This window comes from Mauremys reevesii, linkage group 15 (genome assembly GCF_016161935.1).
Source record: "Mauremys reevesii isolate NIE-2019 linkage group 15, ASM1616193v1, whole genome shotgun sequence".
Lineage (NCBI taxonomy): Eukaryota > Metazoa > Chordata > Testudines > Geoemydidae > Mauremys > Mauremys reevesii.
Genome location: NC_052637.1, coordinates 19,324,780 through 19,352,108, shown reverse-complemented (window position 1 = coordinate 19,352,108; position 27,329 = coordinate 19,324,780). Strand labels below are relative to the sequence as shown.

Below are 27,329 nucleotides of genomic sequence, written 5' to 3'. Positions count from 1 at the left end.
TGTTTACATCAATAGGAGTTAGGCATCCTGGTGCTTTTGGCAGTTCTACAAGGCGCCTCTTTGCATCTTTAGGCACCTGAACACCTTTAAGAATATGGCCCTAAGGGTCTTGCCTAAGATCACGCATGGAGTCTGTGGCAGAGCAGATGGGAACTCACATCTCCATCATCCAAGGCTAGCATTCAGCCCATGTCCTCTCTTCATGCTGATGACTCGCAGAGCTACCTCTCTGCTCTGGACCTGGCCAGAATGGAACTCCTGATTCCCCCCCCCCCCCCAGCCCTTCTATCTTCCCCATTTCGCTGTCATGATGGACAGCACCACCACCTTCCCTGTCATTCAGACTAGCAACCTTGACTCCATCTTTGCCTCAGCCCTCTCTGTTGATCTACACATCAGCCACGTCACTTGCCACTTCTTCCTGCACAGCTTCTCCAGGATCCAGCCTGTCATCACAGCCAAAACTCTCATCCAAGCCCTGATCATCTTGCTTTTTGATGACTGCTGTCTTTACTATATATGTGAGTACAGCATGCAGCACAGTGAGGCAAAAAGCATAGCAATTCTTAAAATATCCCCTATGCCCCAGAGAGATGGGAGGTGGAATTAGACAATCGAAAGTGTAGGGAAGAGGAAAAGAGAAAAGGTGAAAATGAAACAGAGAGAGGGGACTCCAACCTGCTCCAAAGTCAATAGAATTATCCTAGGGATGAACTGGGCCAAGTAACGAAACAAACAATGATTGAAAGACTGAATGAATGGCATTATTATTAGCCCATGAAATGAGGTGGTCTTTTACACACTGAAAGGGCTGTCACACTGGGTACATTCCATCAGGCACTGATGGAGTAGATGCTGAGCAGAGGGGAGGAAGTCATTTAATGGTCTTCCGAGACACATTTCAAAGTGTTTTTAACGTTCTGATCAGCAGCTTTGATCCCAGGAGGAGCCTCCTGTGAAGAAAAGCAGCTGTTCCCACCCCTGGAATGCCATCTTTTGGCAGCATTGCTGTAGTTAGGATTCTAGGAGCCATGACATGTCTTGTGTTGTACATATCCTAGCTGCTATTTCTCTTCCAGGCTGATAAGAAGGATCCGCAAGGGAACAACACAGTATCGGGGTTTGAAATTCTGCTCCAAAAGCAACTCAAGGGGAAACAAATGCAAAAAGAAATGGCAGAGTTTGTTCGAGAAAGGTAATTGGAAGCTTTCTGTTGAGTTTAATATTTCTTGTAATCACTTTATTTCCATGAATCGAGCACATAGCCTGAACTCTGGAAGTTGTGCATATTTTATGAAACACATACAGATGTTTAATTTCATCACCATCCATCCAAACTCTCCAATTTTTGCCAAAAAATGTTCTCCTTCAGTGCACCTATTAGCTTTAGACTTCCCATGTCTCTTTAAGGTTTGTGAGTCACTTAACTTGGTGTAATGAGGATAATCAATGGTATGCAGTAATACCAGGATACGAAACATATAGGAATGGCAGAATAGGTCGTATTGGTGGGGGAGTGGCAATACATGTGAAAGAAAGCCTAGAGTCAAATAAAGTGAAAATCTTGAATGAATCAAAGTGTACCATAGAATCTCTATGGATAGAAATTCCATGCTTGAAATATGAGACAATTTAGGTGCTAAAGGAGCACTCAAGGAAGATAAGGCCATTGCAAGGAGCTAAATGAATTATTTGAATCGGTCTTCACTTCAGAGGATGTGGGGGAGATTTCCACACCTGGGCCGTTCTTTTTAGGTGACAAATCTGAGACACTGTCCCAGATTGAGGTGTCAGTCAAGGGGATTTTGGAACAAATTGATAATTAAACAGTAATGAGTCATCAGTACCAGATGGTATTCACCCAAGAGGTGTGAAGGAACTCAAATGTGAAGTTGCAGAACTACTAACTGTGATGTATAAACTGTTGCTCAAATCAGCCTCTGTACCATATGTCTAGAGGATAGCTAATGGTAATATAAATTTTTAAAAAGGGCTTCAGAGGTGATCCTGGCAATTATAGGTCAGTTAGCCTAACTTAAGTACCCGGCAAATTGGTTGAAACAGAACTATCAGACACACAGATAAACAGGATATGTTGGTGAAGAATAAACAAAGGGAAATCATGTTTCTTCTTCGAGTGATTGCTCCTATGCATTCCATGTAGGTGTGCGTGCCGTGCGTGCACGGCTCTCCGGAACATTTTTATCCTAGCAACTCCGGCGGGCCGGCTGGCGCCCCCTGGAGTGGCGCCGTCATGGCGCCCCTTATATACCTCAGCCGGCCCGTCCGCTCCTCAGTTCCTTCTTCCCGCCCGTGACGGCCAGTTGGAACAGTGGAGTGCTCCCTTACCTCCACAACCCTAGTGTTTCTCCATAGTTCTAGTGTAGATAGTGTTAGTAGTTAGTTAAGTTCTTCTTATAGTTGTATATATATATAGTGTATAGTGTTAATAGTTAGGGAATTAGAGGGTTTCCCCCTTTCTTCCGCCCCGGTGCGGGCTTATGCCCGGAGCACCGGGTTTCAAGCCCTGTGTGGCTTGCCAGCGGCCTATGCCGGTTAGCGACCCGCACGACTCTTGTCTCCGCTGCCTCGGAGAGTCACATCGGCCAGATAAGTGCTCTATTTGCATAGCCTTTAAGCCTCGTACGAGGAAAGAGAGAGACTCTAGGCTGAAGCACTTACTGATGGAGTCTGCACTCCAACCTCCGGCGCCAGCTCCAGCGGCACCGCAAACCGCCTCGACGAGCAGCGCTCCGGCTGCACCGAGCCGCTCCGGCACCGAGCCGGCACCAAAGACCCGGCACCGCTCCCTCTCCCCGGGGAGGAAGCACAAGGCGCCGAAGACGGCCACCGCGAAACAGCTGCGGAAGCCGTTAGCCCAGCCGCCTCCGACGAAAACGGTGCAGGCTGAGGCAGTGCACGCGAAGTGCACCGCGCCGTTGACTCCGGCGCCGCATGGCCTGTCGAGTCCGGCTCCGCCCAGCTCCCCGGTGCCCACCGAGGAGGAGCTGAGGATCCCGTCGACGCCGGAGGCGTTCACGACGGCGAGAGAACTGATCGAGGCGACGGCCCCGTCATATCAGCCGCCGGCACCACCGGTGCGGACATTCAAGTCCCTCGGCAAGCCAGCGATGGTGCGCCCTCCATCCCCGGGCGACCGTGGCGACCGCGGCTCCAGAATCCGGACTCGATCCCGGTCCATCTCCCGGAGACGGTCACCGAGGCACCGCTCCCCATCCCGCCGGAGATCGCCATCGCGACGCCGCTCAGCGTCCGGCACGGTCGCAGTCCCGCACCGCTCTCCATCGCGGGCCGGTCGACTCCCGCGGCGCTCCAGGTCCCGGTCACGAAGTCACCGGCACCGCAGCAGGTCCGCGCCCAGGCACCGCGGACATCGACTCGCGCAGCCGTTCAAGGCGCCGCAGATCTCGCCGAGGTCCGGTTCCCGCACCGCCGTCGAGCTCCCGGCGTCGCCGTCGAGCTCCCGCCGCCGCTCCCCTTCTCGGCACCGGAGATCCAGCTCCCGACGCCGCAGATCTGGCTCCCGGCACCGGAGATCCAGCTCCCGGCACCATGCGCAGCACAGGTCCCGCTCGCCACTGGACCCCCGAGACGCCTGGCACCGACCCCCGGCACCGGAGGGTCGTCTCACGCCGGCGCTGGACGCCCGCCCAGGCACCGCCACGGCTCCACCCTGGCCCTCAAGGGAACCCTCCGTAGCCTCACCCCAAGGCAGTGCGGTGGATTTCAGAGCCGGTTCCATTCCGCCGGATCATGGACCCCAGTATTGGGGACATTGGGTACCCTGGGCGCAATATGAACAGGGGCCTCCCCTGCCACCCAGGCAGCCGGGCTCGGCACCGTCGGTACCGGTGGCCACCGTCAGTAGAGCCCCCCCGTCTCCACCGATGCAAGCCGCCGCCCACGGCCCATCTTTGGGCCAGGACTCGCTGCCACCAGATCGCCAGGTGGGGGAGCACCAACAGGAGGCGGTGCTGCCGGGCCACTCCTCGTCGTCCTCTCCAGATGAGGCGGTAGCAGGGGCCTCGCCATCAGGGCCCCCGCCCATTGACCTCAGGGCACACCAGGACCTTCTCAGAAGGGTGGCAAAGGCCATTAATTTGCCCATAGAGGAGGTGCAAGAAGTCGAGGACCCGATTACGGACGTTGTGGGAGATGACGCCCCTGTCAGAGTGGCGCTCCCATTTATTCGCACCATTCAAAAGAACAGTGCCACTATTTGGCAGTCGCCTTCCTCCGTTGCCCCCACGGCGCGAGGCGTCGAAAGGAAGTATTCCGTCCCGCCCCAGGGATACGAATACTTGTATGTACACCCCACCCCGGACTCGCTGGTGGTCCAGTCGGTCAATGACCGCGAACGGCACGGACAACCTGCCGCTGCGCCGAAGTCGAAAGACGCCCGGCGCATGGACTTATTAGGGCGTAAAATCTATTCGGCGGGAGGTCTCCAACTCCGCATCGCCAGCCAGATGGCCCTGTTATCTAGATATGCTTTTAATATCTTGGGGTGCCTTGCAAAATTCACGGAGCTAACCCCTCAGGACTCCCGCCCCGAATTCTCAGCGCTGCTGGAGGAGGGCAAGTTAGCCTCCAGAACCCTGATCAAAGCGGCCGTGGACGCAGCGGACTCAGGGGCTCGAACGGTAGCATCCGGGGTGACGATGCGCCGCATTGCGTGGCTACAGTCTTCCACCCTCCCACCTGAGGTCCAGTACACCCTCCAGGACCTCCCATTTGACACGCAGGGGCTGTTTTCTGAGAAAACGGATGCCAGAATCCAGTCCCTAAAGGATGGGAGGGTTGCGATACGAACGCTAGGTATGCACACGCCGGCCACGCAGAGGCGTTCGTTCCGCCAGCAGCCCTACCGACCCTTCAACCAGGCCAGGACTCGGCCGTTTAACAACCGCCGAACGGCCCCCTTCCGCCGTAGACCGTCAGGGGGGCGGCGCAACCAGGCGCAGAACTCGTCCAAGGCCCCGCAAGCTCAAAAGCCGGCCTTTTGACGGGACGCCCGAGGACGGCCCATCACTCTCCCCCCAGGATCCATCCCTTTTGTTTTCCAGTCGCCTTGCCTGCTTCCTTCCGGCGTGGTCTGCTATAACATCAGACAGCTGGGTCCTCAGCACCATCCAGCACGGCTACCGCCTACAGTTTATTTCGCCCCCCCCCTCCCACCCACCTTCTCCGTCCCTCTTCAGGGACCCCTCTCACGAGCAAGTCCTCATACAGGAGGTGCAGTCTCTGCTGAGCGTGGGTGCCATCGAGGAGGTGCCTCCCTGCAGGCGGGGCAGGGGATTCTACTCCACATCCCCAAGGCGAAAGGAGGTCTTCGTCCCATCTTAGACCTCCGAGAGCTGAACAGATACTTCTGCAAGCTCAAGTTTCGGATGGTAACCTTGGGGACCATTATCCCTTCCTTGGATCCGGGAGACTGGTTTGCCGCCCTCGACATGAAGGATGCTTACTTTCATGTGGCGATTTACCCCCCCCACAGACGCTTCCTGCGCTTCACGGTCAACGAGACCCACTACCAGTTTGCGGTGTTACCCTTCGGCCTCTCCACTGCCCCGAGGGTGTTCACCAAGTGCATGGCAGTCGTAGCCGCAGCTCTCCGTCATCGCAGAATCCACGTATACCCATATCTCGACGACTGGCTGATCCGTGGACGCTCTCAAGAGCTGGTGACAGCTCAGCTCTCAGAGATACTGCACCTGTTCCGGTCTCTCGGCCTCCTCGTCAACACCGAGAAGTCCCAATTACTTCCGGCACAGCGATTGGAGTTCATAGGAGCGGTCCTCGACTCCAACCTCGCCAGGGCCTGCCTCCCTCGTTCTCGACACGAGACGATGGCCTCGCTCATTCGCACCTTACAAGCCTTCCCTTCCACGACGGCCCGGTCCTGCCTCCGCCTGCTGGGCCACATGGCCGCGTGCACCTTTGTGACCGCGAACGCGAGGCTGCGGCTCCGTCCGTTCCAGATGTGGCTGACTTCGGTGTACCGCCCCCACCGCGACCCTATAGATATGGTGGTCACGGTCTCAGACCCCACTCTCCAGACGCTCACCTGGTGGCTGCATCCGGAGGTGGTCTGCGCCGGGGTTCCGTTTCGCCCCCCTCGCCCGTCGGTCACCCTGACCACAGACGCTTCGGCGCTTGGATGGGGGGCTCACATGGGAGACCTGCACACTCAGGGCCTCTGGTCGGCCCAGGAGCTCTCCCTGCTCATCAACGTCCGGGAATTGAGAGCGATCCGCTTGGCTTGTCTCGCCTTTCTTGCACACCTCCGGGACCGCTGCGTGGCGGTATACACGGACAACACGGCAGCCATGTTCTATCTGAACAAACAGGGTGGGGCCCGATCCTCCCCGCTGTGCAAGGAGGCGATGCTCCTATGGGACCTGTGCGTGACCCACTCGATTCGCCTCGAAGCGTTCTTTCTACCAGGAGTGCAGAACACGCTGGCCGACCGTCTGAGCAGGTCCTTCGCTTCCCACAAGTGGTCCCTTCGCCCCGATGTGGCCCACACCATCTTCCAAAGGTGGGGATTTCCCCAAATAGACCTGTTTGCCTCCAGGACCAACAGGAAGTGCCACAGGTTCTGTTCGTACCAGGGTCGGGCTCCGGACTCCATCTCCGATGCGTTCCTCATGCCCTGGACGGGTCCCCTTCTATACGCGTTCCCGCTAGTCCACCGAGTACTGCTCAAGCTGCGGAGGGACAAGGCCCGCGTCATACTCGTCGCTCCGGCCTGGCCGAGGCAGCACTGGTATACCCTGCTCCTCGAGCTCTCGATCCGGGATCCCATTCCCCTACCGTTATGGCCGGACCTCATCTCTCAGGACCTCGGCAGGCTTTGTCACCCGAACCTGCAGTCGCTGCATCTTACAGCCTGGTTCCTGAGTGGTTGACCGACGCGGAGAGGACCTGTTCCGCGGCGGTGCAGCAAGTTCTGCTTGAAAGCAGAAAACCCTCCACACGCTCTACCTACCTGGCGAAGTGGAAACGCTTTGCCCTTTGATGCGATCAGCAAGGTCTTAACCCCTTCTCGACCCCTATCCAGACGGTCCTCGACTACCTCTGGTACCTGAAAGGCCAAGGTCTCGCGATCTCGTCCCTGAGGGTACACCTGGCGGCACTTTCGGCCTTTCGGCCCGCTGTAGATGGTCGCTCCGTGTTTTCCAACCCCATGGTTGCCCGCTTCCTCAAGGGGTTGGACCGCATCTACCCGCAAGTGCGTCCGCCTGCTCCTACTTGGGATCTGAACCTGGCTCTCACCCAGCTGATGCGCCCGCCCTTCGAGCCCATGGCCACTTGCTCTCTCCTCCATCTCACCTGGAAGACGGCCTTCCTCGTGGCAATCACATCCGCCAGACGAGTCTCCAAACTCCGCGCCCTGACGGCGGGCCCCCCATATACCGTCTTCCACGCGGACAAAGTGCAGCTTCGGCCACATCCGGCCTTCCTCCCAAAGGTGGTGTCGGCCTTTCATCTTAATCAGGAGATCTTCCTTCCGGTCTTCTTTCCAAAGCCGCACGCCTCACCTCGTGAGCAGCAGCTCCACACCCTCGACGTCCGTAGGGCCCTCGCCTTTTACATTGACCGAACTAAGTCCTTCTGGCGTTCCTCCCAGCTCTTTGTCGCAATTGCGGAGCGCATGAAAGGCGAGCCTGTCTCCTCTCAACGGATTTCTTCCTGGGTGACATCCTGCATAAGGGCGTGCTACGAACTTGCTCGCGTCCCCCCGTGCCGACTCACCGCACACTCGACGAGGGCGCACGCCTCGTCAGCCGCCTTCCTGGCCCACGTTCCCATCCAGGACATCTGTAGAGCGGCCACCTGGTCTTCCGTCCACACCTTCGCTTCCCATTATGCGTTGGTACAGCAGTCCCGAGACGACGCAGCCTTCGGCTCTGCGGTGCTACACTCCGCCACGTCTCATTCCGACCCCACCGCCTAGGTAAGGCTTGGGAATCACCTACATGGAATGCATAGGAGCAATCACTCGAAGAAGAAAAGACGGTTACTCACCTGTAGTAACTGGTGTTCTTCGAGATGTGTTGCTCCTATCCATTCCAGACCCGCCCTCCTTCCCCACTGTCGGAATAGCCGGCAAGAAGGAACTGAGGAGCGGACGGGCCGGCTGAGGTATATAAGGGGCGCCATGATGGCACCACTCCATGGGGCGCCAGCCGGCCCGCCGGAGTTGCTAGGGTAAAAATGTTCCGGAGAGCCGTGCATGCGCGGCGCGCACACCTACATGGAATGGATAGGAGCAACACATCTCGAAGAACACCAGTTACTACAGGTGAGTAACCGTCTTTTCATCAATCTATTTGAATTCTTTGAGGGGTTCAACAAGTACATGGACAATGGTGCTCCAGTTGATATAGTGTACTTGGACTTTTAGAAAACCTTTGACAAAGGCTCTTAAGCAAAGTAAGTAGTCATGGGGTAAGAGGGAAGGTCCTCTCATGGATCAGTAACTGGTTAAAAGATAGGAATCAACAGGTAAAAATAAATGGTCAGTTTTCACAATGGAGAGGGGTAAGTAGCAGGGTCCACTAAGGACTTGTAATGGGATGAATGCTTTTGAACATATTCATAAATGATCTGGAAAAGGGGGTGAACAACTATGTGGCAAAATGTTCAGACGATACAAAATTACTCAAGAAATTTAAGTCCAAACTGAATGTGAAGAGATACAAAGGACTCTTATTAAACTGAGTGACTGGGCCACAAAATGACAGATGAAATTAAATGCTGGTAAGTGAAAAGTAATGCACATTGGGAAAAAAAATGTTATCACTCAAGAAAGAATTGGAGTCATTGTGGATAGTTCTCTGAAAACATCCACTTAATGTGCAACTGCAATCAAAAAATCTAACAGAATGTTAGGAACCATTTGAAAAGTGATAGATAATAAAACAAAAGATTTCATAATGTTCCCATGCTCTGGGTGTCCCTAAACCTCTGACCGACAGAAGCTGGGACTGGACAACAGGGATTGGGATCACTCAATAATTGCCCTGTTCAGAGGAAATGAACAGAAGCATCTGGCATTGGCCACTGTCAGAAGACAGGCTACTGGGCTAGATGGACCTAGTATGGCCGTTCTTATGTTCTTCTAACACCACTGTATAAATCCATAGTATCCCCACACCTTGAATATGACATGTAATTCTGGTTGCCCTACCTCAAAAAAGATATATTAGAATTGGAAAAGGTATGGCGAAAGGCAACAAAAATTATTAGGGGTATGAAAAAACTTCCATATGAGGAGAGATTAAAAAGACTGGGACTGTTCATTTTAGACTTGGGGTGGGGATGTATGTTAGAGGTCTGTAAAATCATGAATGATATGGAGAATATGAATAGAGAAGTGTTATTTAGCCCTTCCCTAATACAAGAACCTTATTAAATTAATAGGCAGTAGGTTTGAAACAAAGTGCTTCTTTACACAATACACAGTCGACCTTTGGAACTCTCTGCCAGGGGATGTTGTTAAGGCCAAAAGTATAATTGAGTTCAGAAAAGAATTATATAAGTTCATGGAGCATAGATCCATCAATGGCTATTAGCCAAGATGCTCGGGGATGCAATTCCATGCTCTGGGCGTCCCTAGACCTCCAACTGTGAGAAGATGGGACTGGACAACAGGGGATGGATCACTCAGAATTGCCTCAGACACATTTGACACTGTCCACTGTCAGAACATAGGATACTGGGCTAGCTGAATCATTGGTTTGCCCCAGTATGGCCATTCTTATGGGTCAACAATATCTTTTATCAGTGAGTTGCACAGGTTGATTATAATAGGAGATAAAAAGAAACACTCACGAGTAAGGCCCCACTGGAAAATCTGATGATTTACTTTGCCGTGTGGTGGTTTTGTCCAACTGCTGTCTGTTTTCTGTAGGATAAAGATTGAGGAAGAATATGCCAAGAACTTGTCCAAACTGTCTCAGAACTCACTGGCTGCTCAAGAAGAAGGGTAAGGAGCCTTTTCACAAAAGGCATTTCCCCTAACTTAGGCACATGCTCTTTTCTTGAGGCCCTCCATAGAGCAATGGATGATTCAGCCTATTATCCTGGCTCTGTTAGTGGAGGGTAGAACCTTCTGGAGCAGTTGTCCATTGATTGACAGGGGCTGTATGTTTTTAAGAGCAATTGTGCAAAATGTTAAAAATTTTAATAATTTGTTTGATATTATAGTTGTTCTAAACTACAGCAATTCTTGGGGTTCAGCACATGGCAGCACTGCATTGCTGGAATCACAGAGGGATCTGTGCATTAAATGAAGTTGCTGATTGCTGTCCCTCAGGGGACCCAGTAGCATCAGGAGAGAGGGAGATGCAACAGCATCTTCTAATCCTGGGTTCTTCCCTCCAGTGGAGCAAAAGGAGAGACCCTCTCTCCTTTACACTGTGTCTGCCCTGGGGAGGAGGTAGGAGTGATATGCCAAAGAACGCAGGGGAGGGCTCATGTGCACTGCTTTAGTTTCCCTGCACTAGCACATTTCTGTGCCATTGACAGAAATCACTGATGTGGAGGCCCCATCACTAGATGTGTTCAAGAGAAGACTAGGAGAATCTTTTGGGGGCTAGAGTATAGGGGTGCTAGGAGTTCATTTCACGATTAATGGTCTCTAATTATAAATCCTTATACTGTAATATAATTCATTTAATGAACAAAAAACATTTAAAAGGATTGTCGGAGAAAAAAACAGTTCTCACTCTCTGGTTGGGTGCAGCAAAGTCAGATACTTTATTCTCAAGCAATTGCATAGAGGGAGAGAGTGCACTAGGACACAGGGTTTCCCCCTCCTAGGTAGGTCTCTCTACAGGTAAACAATTACAGCAAGTATTTATACCTTTTGTTACATACAATAATAAGCAACAGCTGCATTTTGTTTATACATAGGTCATCTTGATATCTTATTTTTCTCACTTCTATTTAGACTACAGTCTACATTCCATATCTAACACAAGGTCACACAGTTCTTTCCCATTTGCCTCACACAATCCTCGCTTCTACAAATCTCGCGTTATTAGGTTACAGCTAGCCTGACTCTTGCTCACAGAGGTGACGGTTTGCACTGAAATCCCCTTCAAATCCTTGTAGTAGTTCTTGCTCTACTTCCACAGGGTTTAAAGTTGGGCTGTCGATTAATCGCAGTTAACTCATGCAATTAACTAAAAAAATTAATCGTAATTTTAAAAATGAATCACAATTAATCGCAGTTTTAATTGCACTGTTAAAAAATAGACTACCAGTTGAAATTTATTAAATATTTTTGGATGTTTTTCTACATTTTCAAATATATTGATTTCAGTTTTATTGTCATATACAAAGTAGACAGTGCTCACTTTACAGTTATTTTTTTATTACAACTATTTGCACTGTAAAAATGGCAAACAAAAGAAATAGTATTTTTCAATTCACCTGATACAAGTACTGTAGTGCGATCTCTTTGTCATGAAAGTGCAACTTACAAATGTAGATTTTTTTTGTTATATAACTGCACTCAAAAACAAAACAATGTAAAACTTTAGAGCCTACTTCTTGTTCAGCCAATCGCTAAGACAAACAAGTTTGTTCACATTTACGTGTGATAATGCTGCCCGCTTCTTATTTACAGTGTCACCTGAAAGTGAAAACAGCCATTCTCATGGCACTTTTGTAGCTGGCATTGCAAAGTATTTACGTGCCAGATATGCTAAACATTCGTATGACCCTTCATGCTTCGGCCACCATTCCAGAGGACATGCTTCCATGCTGATGATGCTTGTTAAAAAATTAATGCGTTAATTAAATTTGTGACTGAACTCCTTGGGGGTAGAATTGTATGTCTCCTACTCTGTTTTACCCACATTCTGCCATATATTTCATGTTATAGCAGTCTCGGATGATGACCCAGCACATGTTCATTTTAAGAACACTTTCACAGCAGACTTGACAAAACGCAAAGAAGGTACCAATGTGAGATTTCTAAAGATAGATACGGCACTTGATCCAAGGTTTAAGAATCTGAAGTGCCTTCCAAAACCTGAGAGGGATGAGGTGTGAGGCATGCTTTCAGAAGTCTTAAAAGAGCAAGTCAGATGTGGAAACTACAGAACCCAAATCACCAAAAACAAAAATCAACCTTCTGCAGGTGGCATCTGACTCAGCTGATGAGAATGACCATGTGTCAGTCCGCACTGCTTTGGATGGTTATTGAGCAAAACTTATCAGGATGGACGCATGTCCCCTGGAATGGTGGTTGAAGCATGAAGGGACATATGAATCTTTAGCGCATCTAGCACATAAATACCTTGTAATGCCGGCTACAACAGCACCATGAGAACGCCTGTTCTTACTTTCAGGTGATAGGGTAAACAAGAAGCAGGCAGCGTTATCTCCTGCAAATGTAAACAAACTTGTATGTCTGAGTGATTGGCTGAACAAGAAGTAGGACTGTGTGGACTTGTAGGCTTTAAAGTTTTACACTGTTTTATTTTTGAATGCAGTTTTTTTTGTACATAATTCTATATATGTAACTTCAACTTTCATGATAAAGAGATTACACTACAGTACTTGTATTAGGTGAACTGAAAAATACTATTACAGTACTTTTCTTTTTTACAGTGCAAATATTTGTAATAAAAATAAATATAAAGGGAGCACTGTACACTTTCTACTTTGTGTTGTAAGTGAAATCAATATATTTGAAAATGTAGAAAATATCCAAAGCTGTTTAAATAAATGGTATTCTATTGTTTAACAGTGTGATAAATCGTGTGATTAATCATGATTATTTTTTTTAATTGTGTGATTAATCGTGATTAATTTTTTTAATTGCTTGACAGCCCTAAAGGTAGGTTTAAAGGTAGGTAAGCATGACAGCCCCCCAGGCAATCACTTCAAACAAAAGAAAGCCAAGTTATGGGACATCTCTTATCTGTGTCCTAACATGACCAGCACCTTTCTACTGGCAGTGAAAGATTCCACAGCTTCACAGAGAGCTTCCTTCTACTTCCAGTGACCTTGATTACAAGCTGAGCAGCAGCTGTTCCAATTCCGCACTGCCATCTGTGTGCAGACTCAGTGTGTGGTGTGTGTTTCTGGGGAAAGTCTAAGGTTCTGTGCAGGTGGGGTTGGATTCTGTGGAGAGCATTGATAAGTTCATCTACCTAGCCTGCACATATTGTTCGAACAACTATAGTAAACTGGATGTTCTTCAGTAAACAGAGCTTGCCACCTCCAGCATGAAATCCATGTCTCACTTATGGATGCAAAAATGTCTTTGTTCTGAGACAGAATTCAGGATCTATCAAACTCGTGTACCACCTGTATTGCTATGTGGGTCAGAAATCTGGACCTTCCTACAGGCAGACTTGGAGCAGTTTCCTTCCATAAAGGAAACATTTTTAGTTTATTTTTACTCATCATCTGAATACTAGATTTACTTGAAATCCTCTAGAAATTCAGCCTTCACTAACAAATGAGGTGTTATAAATTTGGGGAGGGTACACTTATCTTCATACAGAAACAAAAACAAATCCATAGATTGAATTCCTGCTTAGAATGAAAGATGAAGTAAAGTAAAGTAAAGAGGAGCTGCTGTGTCTCTCCATAGCACATTTAAGCACTGTTCATCCGTCAATCTTAAAACACTTTATAATGGAGGGTGAGGATCTTTATCCCTATTTTACAGATCGGGAAACTGAGACCTTTTGTCCTCTCTGTAGTTAAAGTTGTCACTGCATTTCTAATAAGGGGCTTTCAGCACTGCAGTCTCAACAAAATCCGCAGAAAATGTCCATTCAGAGTGCAGCTTGGCACATCCGCTGAGAGACAGAGCATAGTGTTTTCCAAACCCTGGCTGAATTGGCCCATTCTATTCCGAGATACAGAAAGTTGAAAAATTAGATGTTTGTCCCATTTGGCAAGTTCTTGTCACTACTTGTTTTTTGTTCCCATGATGTCTGAGAAATGTGAGGCCTAGAAATAATGAGGGATCGTCTACAAAGTGCACTAGAGGGATGTAAATTCTCATGCGCACTAGCATGTCTCCCACTATCTGGCCTGTGTGGACCCTGCTGGCACAGACTAAACATTCCTTAGTGCATGTTAAAATAGTCCCATTTCAAACAGGGAACTTTTAGTGTGTGCCAGCAGGGTCCACACAGGCCAGTTAGTGCATGACACACTAGTGCACTCTAGAATTTGCACCCCTCTGGTGCAGCCTAATGCACCATGTAGCAAGCCCTGATTGTTCAGGAAATTACTACTGGGGAATGAATACTATCAGAAGTATGCTTGGTCCACACACTGTGGACTGTTGAGGTCTGGCCAAGGTTTGATAAGAGTATGACTGACTCAGCAAGTTCCTCAGATCCATGACTGGCTTCCAGATTCTGGGGGAGCTTCCCAGCCCAGCATGGGGCGTACTGGATATTAGGAGTAATAAAGTTCTCAAGCCCTCACAAGCCTGCAGAGGGATCCAGCATCGCTCATTAATCCTGTGGCACTCCTAACCTCCCAGAGACAGAAACAGTCATATGAAAGAACTTTAAGTCCATGGATGAAATATGATAGGAAACTGGTTGCAATTCTAGCAAGCAGGAGACCAAGTGTAGTGAGGCAAAGTGGCCTCCGACCGACCCGGGGGGGAGGGACCACTCACAGAGCCCTGGTGGGTGGAGCCAGGCCTGCTCACCCCTCCCACCAGAAGTCAGGGGGCAGGACCGGAAGTATAAAAGGGAGGTCTGGGAGCTCAGTTGGGCTGCAGCTGCTGAAGGAGCCAGACACTTCCTGCCTGCTCCCGAGCTGGGAGACTGCCGTAGGCCCTGTGGCACTGAGGACTGGCCAACGTTGCCGGGACTGCCACTGGACTCCTACCCGGATGATCCAGAGGAACCCTTATGGACCCAGGTTCGCTCCTGGGGGAGATAGGAAGTAGTCCAGGGGAACTAGACAACCGTCTGGTTGAGAGCTGGCCTGTGACAAGGTCAGCATGCTTTGGGCAGATCCCTGCTGACCCAGTGGCGGACCCCCTCTGCCACTGTCAGGGCCCTGGGCTGGGACACTGTGGAGATGGGCATCCCCACGTGCCCCCTGCCATCCCACCCCTGGGGTGGCAGTACTCCCCCTCCATAGGCCAGAGGGCCTGCATTCACCTACAGTCTGCTGAGTGAGGACAGTCGGCTTTGCTTCTGCCTGATCTCCCCTAGCCTGCGGTTGGGTGCTCTACTCTGGCCTGAGCTCAGAGGACTTGTTGCCCCACCCTGACTAAGGGCCTGGACTCTGAACTATATGTTTGCCACTCGGCCCTGAGTGTAGGCCCAAGAACCAGACTCTGGATCGCCCTACCCCGACTAAGGGCTCGGCTTATTAACTGTTCACCGCTCGGCCCGGAGTACAGGTCCGAGCCACAGACCCTTCACTGCCCTGATTGCAGGCTAGAGACCCTAACAGCCTATTACTCTGTCCAAACTGTCGACCAGAACTACAGGGTGAGTGTGACTCGGCTGATTCCCCAACTGTGAGCAATGTCCACGCCATAGTGAGGCGGAGTGGCCTTCCACTGACCCAGAGGGGGAGTGGTCACTGCTAACCCACTGCATCTAGATATAGTGAATAACACAGCTGTTCTCTTGCGCTCACTAGCCATGGCCAAGAGTTCATTCTTTACAAAATCAAAGAGAAAAACAAACAGAAAAGTTAGAAAAATTCAAGTGTTCATTCACAATGAGAGAAGCTGGATTCAGGTTAATCTGAACAAGGACAACTTTATTTAACCCCGTGCACTGCTCTGTCCATGTGGCTTCCAGCCTAAATCCTCCACATTGCCTGTTTTCCTGATGTCCCCTCAGTAACAGCCCCCTCAGGGAAAAATGGCCCTCTGAGTCCAGTTCATGATACCTCTTATTTATTTTACAAATATTTAATATAAATGTTAGAAACCAACAATTGACTCCCACTCTGTCCCCCTTTGGCCAGAGGTTGCTAACACATAACTGAGTTTGGGTATTGTCCAGACCCAGCTGGTTACACAATCTTTGATCTAGTTTGATCTCCTCAACAGGCGACCACTCCAGGAGTGATCTATTTCTGTTTCCTGGGCCCACTCACCAAGTTTAGCAAATTGTCTCTTTGTGGAGTCTCCTTGGCGAGTGGTTTTCTGTCTCTCCATTCTGTGATGATCTCAGTATCTCTGCAGGCTCTCTCTGGGTGTAGTCTGCTGGCTTGTAAGTGCCTCCTGTTCCTTCTGCCACTTGTCCCTCTTGCACAGACATCTCATATAACTTAGGTGCCATTGCATCCCTCAGAAGGCCGTTAGTCCAGTCCTTCTGGTGTCTGTCTAATGGCTAGTTCCTCACGGTAGGTCCTTGGCTGACCTGTCATACTCTAATGCCTGCTTTCTCTTATTGTTGGCCATCTCTTCTCAGCTATATCTCCATCCTGGCCTCATTGGTAGCAAGATTTTGGTCCTTTGTCCCAGCAGTGCCTGTGATGTACTGTTTGGCACCCCTGTGGTGGGGTATTCCTGTGTGCCAAAAATGCTAGTGAGGAATGCTAACCAGAAAAAACAACCTTGGGTAACAGTTTTAGCTATTTGCACAGCTGATTCCACATTACCAGTTCTCTGTTGTTATGTTGGGAAGGAGGTGTGATTGTCAAACTCCCATTTGCCTGAAAATTCCCTGAAATCTTCTGCGGCAAATTGGGGTCTGTTAGTGAATGCAGCATCCAGAATGCCAAAGTGCCAGTCACTGACTTGCTTCTTGTATCAGGCAGGGCACTGACCCCCCAAAAGTTTAAGTAGTATCCCTTGTAATCAAGTACTGCTTTTCATTGAAGATGTAAGTCCACTCTCACCTTTCCCATGGTGGGGCGAGCAGTTCATGTGGTAAGAGTCTCTTTCAGCTGGTGGTTCTGACACCCTTCTTTCAAGGAGCAGAGTTGTGTATTCATTCCTGGCTGGTAAACACGCTCTTAAGCCCATCTCAGACAGCTGTCGATGCCCAGGTGTGAGGCATGAATTTCTTGCACAATATCCTATGTAGTGAGGCAGCGACAACAGCTCTCTGGCCTCAAAATATGATCCCATCCTCAGGGCAGGTGCAAGGATGTTTCGCGCCCTAGGTGAAACTTCCACCTTGTGCCGTCCCGCCCCGAGCCCTGTGGCAGCTCTCCACCCCCCTGCCTCCGCCCTAAGGTGCCCCCCTTGTGGCAGCCCCCCCCCCCTCCACCCTAAGGCGTCCCCCACCGCGGCAGCTCCTCCCGGCCCGGGGAGTTGTGCGGCAGCTTCCCGCCCCAGCTCAGCTCTGCTCCACCTCCTCCCCTGAGCACGCTGCCCCACTCTGCTTCTCTTCCTCCCAGGCTTGCGGCGCCAAACAGCTGATTGGCGCCTCAAGCCTGGGAGGGAGAGAAGCAGAGCGGGGTGGCGTGCTCAGGGGAGGAGGCGGAGCAGAGGTGAGCTGGGGCGGGGAGCGGTTCCCTTGCGTGCCGTGCCCCCCCTTACTTGCTGCAGGCGGCCCTCCCCGCACCCCCCTGCCCCAGCTCCCTCCGCCTAAATGACGACGACGACCGGGGCAGCCAAAGATCCAGCCGCCATAGTCACCGCCGAAGGACCCGACATGCTGCCCCCCAAATGCTAGTGCCCTAGGCAACCGCCTAGGTCACCTAATGGGTTGCACCAGCCCTGTCCATACTGCACACTCAGTTCATCGTTAATTTGAAAATATTAATCTGCTCCTACTTGGCTTTTTGCCTTCTGGGCACTCTGCTACTGTTGCTCTCTTGCCTGCCTGTAATTGGAGGTCCCTTTCCATAGCCTCTTTTATTTCCATCATTCTCACTGTGGAAAGTAGGACACCGTGTGCACTTCGGTGATTTGCCTGAAGATGTTTTCGGCAGCAGGTGTCTTTAAGACAGAACTGAGGGCTATGAAGCAGACAAGTAGCTAAACCCCTTTTGTACACAGGGTTTTAGAGGTCTTCAGGCTCAGGGATTCTAAACATTGTGGATGATAGAAGGTTTTAATGACTGTACATTTTCCATTAGCTAGTGTGAGGGAATTCTGTTGAGAGGTGGCTGTCCATGTTTAAGAAGGATGAATTCAAACTGGGGCAGGTACAGAGAAGGGCTACTAGGATGATCCGAGGAATGGAAAACCTGTCTTATGAAAGGAGACTCAAAGAGCTTGGCTTGTTTAGCCTAACCAAAAGAAGGCTGAGGGGGGATATGATTGCTCTTTATAAATATATCAGAGGGATAAATATTAGGGAGGGAGAGGAATTATTTAAGCTTAGTACCAATGTGGACACAAGAACAAATGGATATAAACTGGACACTAGGAAGTTTAGACTTGAAATTAGATGAAGGTTTCTAACCATTAGAGGAGTGAAATTCTGGAACAGCCTTCCAAGGGGAGTAGTGGGGGCAAAAGACATATCTGGCTTCAAGACTAAGCTTGATACGTTTATGGAGGGGATGATATGAAGGGATAGCCTAATTTTGGCAATTAATTTGACAATTGATCTTTGATTATCAGCAGGTAAGTATGCCCAGTGGTGATGAGATGGGATGTTAGATGGGGTGGGATCTGAGTTACTACAGAGAATTCTTTCCTGGGTGCTGGCTGGTGAGTCTTGCCCACATGCTCAGGGGTTAACTAATCACCATATTTGGGGTCGGGGAGGAATTTTCCTCCAGGGCAGATTGGCAGAGACCCTGGAGGTTTTTTGCCTTCCTCTGCAGCATGGGGCACGGGTCACTTGCTGGAGGAGTCTCTGCAGTTTGAGGTCTTCAAACCACAATTTGAGGACTTCAGTAGCTCAGACATAGGTTAGGGGTTTGTTACAGGAGTGGGTGGGTGAGATTCTGTGGCCTGCATTGTGCAGGAGGTCAGACTAGATGATCATAATGGTCCCTTCTGACCTTAAAGTCTATGAGGTCTTTGTGTCTGAGATGTGAGAGGTGTGAACTGGTACTACTGTCTTAATGCTTGAGGGGACAACAGTCTGATTGATTAAGCTGTAGTAGCTGAATGGTGCATACATCAGTATGTTGAGTATGATACAATGCAGGGGCTGATAACAATGTACACTGCACAAACAAAAGGTTGTCTCATGAATTCCGGTGGGGGCCATGCATGGGTACAAGGCACGGATCAGGGCACTAACCAGTGATGCATTGTGTTTTTCAGCACCCTAGGAGAGGCCTGGGCCCAGCTGAAGAAAAGTCTGGCAGATGAGGCAGAGGTTCATCTCAAATTTTCCTCTAAGGTAATCTGCAGGCTCCTGTGTTCACACAGCACATTCTCCAGGAGTTTGGTAGTGGTGTAGCCTTTGGGGATATTAATAAGGAAAATATGAACATACACAGGTGGTCCAAATGGCAAACATCTGAGAGCACTAAGGAAATCTGTCAAGTCTATGTTTGCCTATGCTCAATGCAAACACTGTTCTAACCCATTAGACCCCACTCTGCTGCCAGAGCTGGGAACAGAACCTAAAAGTCAGATGGGGGAGTATTATTATCACCCTGTCCTACAGAGAGGGACACTGACACCAAATGCAAAGGGGACCCATAGCCTCAGTGGTAGGAGCAGGATTCAAACTCGCAGGCCAATGTGTGACCAGCTCATGTGCAGGGGTTATATGGGGGGGAGGGGCAGAGGGAGACACCTCCTGCCTCTTGCACACCTGATGAGAGGGCTGGAAAACACTGCAGGCCATTTTCTCAGTGGAGCACAGAGCCACCTCTGTCCAAGTATGTTGAGCAGCATGCGATTTCCCAATGCAAAGGGAAAGAGGCAGAGCCATAGTCCCACTCCCTCCTTTCCTCCCTCTCTCCCTCCCTCCCACTCACTGTCATGCAAGGCTACCTGCAGTGAGGGATGCACTGACAGCCTGTGTGTCCCCAGCTCACTGGAGAACTCAGGTTGTGACTGTGATGCTTGCACTGCTCCTGGGAGAGGCAGCTTCCTGCCACCTTCGGGACAGTCTTGTGGTTAAGGCACAGGAGGTTTGGGTTTAATTCCTGGTCCTGCCACTGGCTCCCTGGATCACCTGGGGTAAGTCGCTCACTCTCTCTGGGCCTCAGTTCCCATCAGAAAATGGGGATAACAGCACTGTTCCCCCAGGGCATGGGCCGGATAAATTCGTTACATGTATACGAAGCACTGTGATGGTGGCTGTTACAAGTATCTCTATAGAAGATTAAAGGTTTCAGGCTTTCCAATGAGAGAGGATAGCAAGAGCTTAAGAATTTTGTGACCTTTGAGAAATTCCTCCTACATCCCTTAACTGATGGGTTGGGGTGGAGGCAGCTTTGCTCCAGGCTTTCTTTGGGAAGGGAAAGATCCTTAGCCCGTTCTGCCATCAGGCTGCTAAAATTGCATCTCTGGCTAAGTATGAGTACCACATTCTCATCCATTGTGAGCAAGCCTTCCAGGAGAAACAGTTAACTGCATCCAGCCATGTTATGCTCCCGATCAGCGCTTGGCTGTTAGCACTTCCCAATGCCCCTTCTATTGTCATTCCCAGCTCCAGAGTGAGGTGGAGAAACCACTGCTCAACTTCAGAGAGAACTTTAAGAAAGACATGAAGAAATATGACCATCACATCGCGGATTTACGGAAGCAGCTGGCTAGTCGCTACACAGCAGTAGAAAAGGTAAGAGCAGAGAATGAAGCAAAGTGAGCTTTGGTGGGATAATCTCATCTGAGACACAAGAAAAAACAATTCATGGAATGCTTCTTTTCAGCTTCTAACTACACAGGAGAGGACTCTCCCAGAGGCTGTGTGTGGTCTCCTGTGCTAAACTCCTGAAGTCTTGTTCTGTTCTGGTGATTCATAGGAAACCAGGGAAGCAGTGTCATGTCTGGAGATATTTTTGTTGCGTTGAATTGTGTCTCTAACCCAACCCTTCTCACTCTCTAAGTTAATATATTGCTATGGCATTAGGTGAAAATATCCATCCTGATGGATGCTCCGTGGCCACATTAGCCAGACAGGGCCTGGTAGGGATGTCAATCTATCATGGGTAATCTAAAGTCACCAGCAAAGCCTGTATCAGTTGTATACACACCTTCAGCAGACACCTGAGGTCGTGCCTCATCCCCTGTTCTGCATTCCACCCCTTCTCCTGACTGACTCTCTGACTGGAGAAAGGTCAGGAAAAGCCAGGTGCCAGCACTGTTTGTGTCCTGTATGAAGCTGAAACACAATATTGCTGAATGATCCAGGTGTTGGTTGTTAAGTCCCTGCTGAGCATTCTCACAGGAACCAAACTATATGCTGGAGTGCACATCACATGGCCTTCCCAGACAGCCAGGGTCACAGCACATGGAAAACTATCAGTCTGCACTGCTTATATGGAAAGCACTTTCCCCAGCTGTGCTAAGTTATTTAGACTTATGTCTGAAGCAAGCATTATCCAACCATTTATCCAGAGGGATAATTAAATCAATGGATCAGAAAACAAATACAGACCCCCTGGGTGGCATCTGCTCAGCATGACACAGACAAAGGAGATAGCCCTCTGCCAGGCTCCATTACCATCAGCTTCAATGCCCTCTTATGGCCTGGCCAGCTAAGCCCAACACCAAATATTCCTCCCTCAAAGTCTTTCAAAGCTGCAAAATTAACCCATCAGTAATTGCCTGTGAAGTCGATGTAGAGAGCCATTATTCCAGCGCTGGGATGTCTGTGTGTAACTCAGCACATACACAAGTAGCAGCCTCCAAATTAGGTCAAAATCACCAATATGTTACGGGAGGCAAGAGAATGTTGGCCTGATTTTTAACTAAACAGGCAACAGCTTGTGCAAAACATGTCTAACTTGTGTGTTTAGGTAACCTCAGCAACTGTGCGTACAGACAGGGTTCATGTATTCACAGGTGGGTAGCATGATAATGTGTGCCTAGAGTTTCCTCACCTGCATGTACAGTGGCAGTAATTATACTCTCAAATTAGGTCTGTTAACATGATGGAGCAATTTAAATCAAGGTGATTGATTTAAACCATTTAAATCACTTGATTTTTCAAATAAATTGTTCATTTAAATCAGATTAAGGCTTTGGAAAAACTAATTTAAAATTTTGTTACTGCAACTTCAGATTAAAATATTTAAAAAAAAAATCCCTGAAATTCTATAACAATCAGAAAACTAAAGAAAAGTTCAAGACATCCACATTCACAATTGAAGACTATAAAATAATAAGACAGTAAAGAACAAGCACCGTGCAAATAACAAAATCTGATCAACACATTAAAAATAAGGATTGGAATTTAAAAATCAGTTTTTAATCATGATTTTAAGCACCCTGGTCTTAAATGCTTAGACTCTGAAGAGCCCTTTTCTAGAGCAGGTGAACTGAGCTCTTCTTTGCTTGCTGTCCAAGATACACTTTTTCTTCCCTGGCTGCCTAGCTTTATAGTTTATCTCTGCTACACAGAAACAGGCTGATATAAAGCACCCTGTAGATTAAACTCATTTTGAATTGCCCTGTGAAAGCCTTTTTGTATATGAATTCATTTGTCACATTGAAGGAACCCAGTTCTCCAACAATGTTTTTTTTTCAATGGACAGTATTGCAAGGGCTGAGTGTCTGGCTTGCTCCATTGGTGACTGGGGATGATTCATATTTTTGGACTGTCTGCACTGCTCTCATCATTGTAGTGTCAGTGCCTCACAATCATTCATGAATTTTATCCTCACAACACTGCTGTGTGCAGGGAAATGCTATCCCTGCTTTTACAGAGGGGAACTGAGGCACAGAATAAATTGAGGAACTTGCCTAAGGTCACCCAGGAAGCCTGTGGCTGAGTCAGGAATTGAAAGCAGATTCCCTTCGTCTCTGTGCAGTACCATAGCCACTGGACCTCCCTTCCTGTAATTACTCTCACCCATTGCAAGAGGCGAGGGCATGGGCAAGAAGCGGTGGCACACACCAAGCCTTGCACTTACATGGCATAGGAATGTAGGCATTGCCAGGCTGCATCAGACCTGAGGACCATCTAGTCCAGGATCCTCTTTCCGATAGTGGCCAGCACCTGCCACTGCACAGGAAAGTGCCAGAACCCTGCAGTAGCAGATGTGGGGCAATGACTCCCCATGAAAGTCTCCTCTTACGCCCTCATACTCAGAGCCTAGTAGCAGGAGGGTTGGCATTCCTTTCAACATTTGCTCCTTTTAGTATTTACCATAACAACTCTGGATATTTTTGTAATATAAAAAATGTCCAATCCCTCTTTAAATCTTGGTAAGTTTTGGGCCTCAGTGACATCCAGTGGCAGTGAGTTCCATAGGCTGATTACACATTGTGTGAAAAAGTATTTTCTTTTATCAGTTTTGAATTTTCCACCTTTTAATTTCACCGGTTCTTGTGCCCCAAAACAGAAAGATTAGACCCAGGGCTTCTCCCTCCCTCCTGCAGTGCCCCATCTCCCTTCAAGCCCTAGACCTGACCCAGATCGCCAGTTTCTCTGCAGGGTCTCCCTTCATCACAGGGAAACCCCTTGCACTCTGGGCCACCAGATTTCAGTTTACCAGTGTGTCTGCACTATGTGGGGAGGGCAGCAGCCCTTCCTCTGATGACACGGGTGTCAAATTGGGGGTGGCAGTATCCCCCCCTTAGCAGCTGCTGGAGATGGGGACCCCAACCAGCCACCCCCAGAAGGTAACAGGAACAAAATGGAGAGGGCTTTGTGTCCCTAACACAAGACCCCTGGGTAATGGGGCAGCAATTAGGACTATCAAATGAATCTGGTGTTTAATATTGCTAACCCTTATAACATGAGTCATCACTACATTGGGCTAAAACTGAGCAATAATCAATTCATCAGTAACCAAAAACCCAACCCCAGTTCATTTCAGATCAAACCAAAATGAAAATTCTTTGGTTTTCTCAGTGAAACAAACATTTTGGGTCATATGAATGTATCACTTAGATTTTGGGTATTTTAAACCACTTTTTCTATTAAAAGCAAATGAAATTTGGAGATGCCATTCACAAAGCCACTAAAGGAAGAGGTACCCCCCCCCACTCCAGATCCTATAGCCTGGTGGTTAGGGCTCTTGCTTTTAAATTGCAAGACTTAAGGTCATAGTCTTGCTCTACGTCAGGCATGAGGGACTTGAACTTGGGTTTCTAGGGTTATAGCCAAGGGCCACATCCACTGAGCTGTTGGATATTCTGGGGCTGGAGATGGGGTGGGCTCTCGCAGTCTCTCCTGCTAAAACAGTAGCACTTTGTTTAGTATTAAATATTTATTGAGCCAGAGAAAGAGCAGAAGAGTGACTCTGTAAGCCCGGTGATCTGTGGGGCATGTGGGTTCCAGTACCTGCTGCAATGAATAGTTGATTAGTTATACAGAATGGAACAGCTTCAAGAGGAAATTGAGAGACCCACCCCCTGCGGACCCAAGAGTCCAGTGCTTGGGGTACTCACCTACAATATGGGAAACCCACTTATTGTACTCACTACTAGCTCCAGCTGATTTAAAACTATAAACAAACTAAAAAAAAAAGATTCATCCAGAAAATTTCACCCAGCTCTAGGTTCATTGACTATAGGGTGTAACACCCGGGTTCCTGTAAGTTGTCATTTTTTCTCATGAAATTGCCTGGCCAGGTCCCCAGTGTCTGTGGCTTGTTAAGCAGACCACAGAGCCATCAAGAGCAGCCCTAACAAGGGCTCTGTGGCACTTGGTGCATGATCACCTGTGCAGCTTGCATTGTCACTGCCATAGAGTGTTTTCAATCTAAGTCAGGAGGGACAGTTCCCTGAGCTTTTCACTTGGCTTCTTGGTTAGCAAAAGAGGTGTCTATTCTTAAACCTAATCACTGCTGAGACAGGCTGGCTGAAGCTAATGAGAACCGGGCTTCAAAGGACACATTAGGTGACATAAAATGTCCCCAGCATGCATATCACTACAGAGTACCTACTTTCTGTACAGGGATGATTTCATTTGGGAGGAGACGGACTCTGTAGACATCATGAGGCAGCTGGAAGTTCTTCTCCTGTAAGGCATGTCTGGTGTGCTTTGTTTATTCAAGGCCCGGAAAGCCCTGACAGAGAGGCAGAAGGATCTGGAAATGAAAACCCAGCAGTTGGAGATAAAGCTCAGCAACAAGGCAGAAGAGGAGATCAAGAAAGCGAGGCGGAAGTCCACTCAGGCTGGTGAGTGAGTGAGGCTTGAGGTTCATATCTGGTAAACTGAATTAGGGAAGCCAGAGAGGGGTATGTTGCAGTAGATGAGGTGGGGTGCGAAGGGGGCCAGAATGAGAGACGAGGCTGTCGAGATGGGAAGAAAAAGATGTTCCTGGTGAGGTGATGAGCAAGCAGCAGCAGAATTTGCATGTATGGGGGAAGGAAAAGGGAGGAGGAAAAAGTAATCACCAGATTGTGGGTCTGAGTGGTGTGGAAGATGGGGATGTTGTCAACAATGATAGAGAAGTGGGGGAACTGGAGAAGATTTGGGAAGGGAGAGAAGGAGCTTGATTTTGGCCATGGTAAGCTTAACAGATGACAAGACATCCAAGAGGCGATATCGGCAAGACAGGCCAAGCTAGGAAATTGGATGGAAGGAGAAACATCAATGATGGAAAGAGATTTGAGAGTTAGCAGCGTAGAGCTGATACCTGAACCCAGTGAGCTGATGAGATACAGGGAGTCAAGTGAGACTAGCAGGGAGCACAGCATTGGGATACCCCACTGACAGGGCGGAGGAGGACCCACCAGAAGGGAAATGGAAGAAATTGTCAGGAGGGAAACCAGGAGAGGATATTATTCTGAAAAGCTGAGAGGAAAAGATCTCGGCAAGGAGAGGATGGCTGACAGAGTGAAAACCAGCAGAGGTGGGTGAAAATGGAGTAAAGGCCCTTAGGTTTGGCCAGAAAGAGGTCACTGGGGACTTCAGTGAGAGCAGTGTGGGTAGAAAGAAGAGGGCCCAACATGTCTTAGATTGGACTTACAAATCTATTGAAAGACAATTTTGCCTATGATTTCTATCCCACTCCTTCCAGTTAGTCAGTGATGGAGCTGTCAGCAAAACCCCTAGTTAAAATTGGTCAATACTTTCTACAATAAGACCCTTATAACTTCACCAAACTTTAACTGTTCAGGGTAAAATTCCCCATGCCTGGTGTCTGCCTTACTCTGAAGTTTTTTGGAACGTTCCAACAAAACTGGTCCAGCTATTTCCAAGAACAGGATGTGGGGAAAATGCATTGTTTTGCCAATGGTAAACATTGGCTACTACCCTGTCACTGAGACGCTCTAACGCCTCTGTGGTTTGTGCCCAATCTCGCTGATGACCCATCTGCAGGTCAATGTGAGGCTTGTGGGTTGCTGGCAGGCTGTTGGGGTCAGAGCTCTGGACCTAAATTGCGCAGGCACAAGACACCCAGGGTTACAAGGCTGATAGTGACCAAACGACCTCCTCCAGACAGATTTTGAATGGGGCCCAATCTGGCAGTCAGTCTCTCAACATGCCTACCAGAGTAGGCCCCACAGGTATCTTCCCACAGGTATCATCATCCGGTTCATGGATTGCAGTAGAACTTAGGCAAGAGACAGGCAGAAGTGCACATACCCCAGTAGGCAGCTAGGGAACTGTTACAGTGAAAAGTTAGGTGCCAAGTGAAACCTGCAGGGTTTGGTGGCTGCCAAGTAGGGGTTTTGTGGACTCAATGGTGCCTAACACTATGACTTAGGCACCTAAATCTGAGGTTTAGGCACGTAAGTACCTTTGGGTTTCTGGGCCTTATTCTTCATAGCTTTCACAATTACTGGGCTTTACAAAACTATGAATATGTTGGTTGATTCTGTCCACTAGGTGGCAGGAGAGAGCCTTGGGATGATCCATTTGAGACAACACATGATCTGAGAACATCATCAAAACAATGTTGTTTTTTTAATGTAATAGTTTATTTTTGCTTGTCTGTAAATCAAACAGATCCTCTGGCTCCTGGTGGAGTTGATAAGGAGCACAGAGGCAGCAGCAGAAGCTGTCCACAGACAGCCTTGCAGGAGATGTGCTGCATCTTCCAAAACTTCCATAAATCGCTGACTTTTGTGCGAAAATAGCTGTCAGTGGTGCAGGTATCACATGCTCCACTCTCTGTAGATTGGCCATATGTTCTGAGTGAAACACTGGGACACTGCTATGGTATGTAACTGGGAACTGTTTAGCTAGAGGAATTGTGTGGGAATAGGTCCCCCCCCCCTTGCACCCTTCAACTTGTCAGAGTGACAAACGGGGGAACTGTACAGAAAAGGACAGGGTGGAGACAAGCTGTATTCATCC

General features: G+C 48.9%; 1 protein-coding gene across 9 annotated transcripts in view; it reads left to right on the top strand.

The window, feature by feature from the left end:
* GAS7 (growth arrest specific 7) overlaps positions 1–27,329 on the top strand; it is a 222,686-nt gene that overhangs the window by 179,756 nt on the left and 15,601 nt on the right. For all 9 annotated transcript variants that reach the window (XM_039501440.1, XM_039501438.1, XM_039501439.1 and 6 more), the window contains 5 exons: positions 1,080–1,195; positions 9,941–10,015; positions 19,220–19,298; positions 20,562–20,690; positions 25,078–25,201. In XM_039501440.1, the coding sequence (XP_039357374.1) occupies positions 1,080–1,195; positions 9,941–10,015; positions 19,220–19,298; positions 20,562–20,690; positions 25,078–25,201 (523 nt within the window). The remainder of the gene's footprint in view (positions 1–1,079; positions 1,196–9,940; positions 10,016–19,219; positions 19,299–20,561; positions 20,691–25,077; positions 25,202–27,329) is intronic.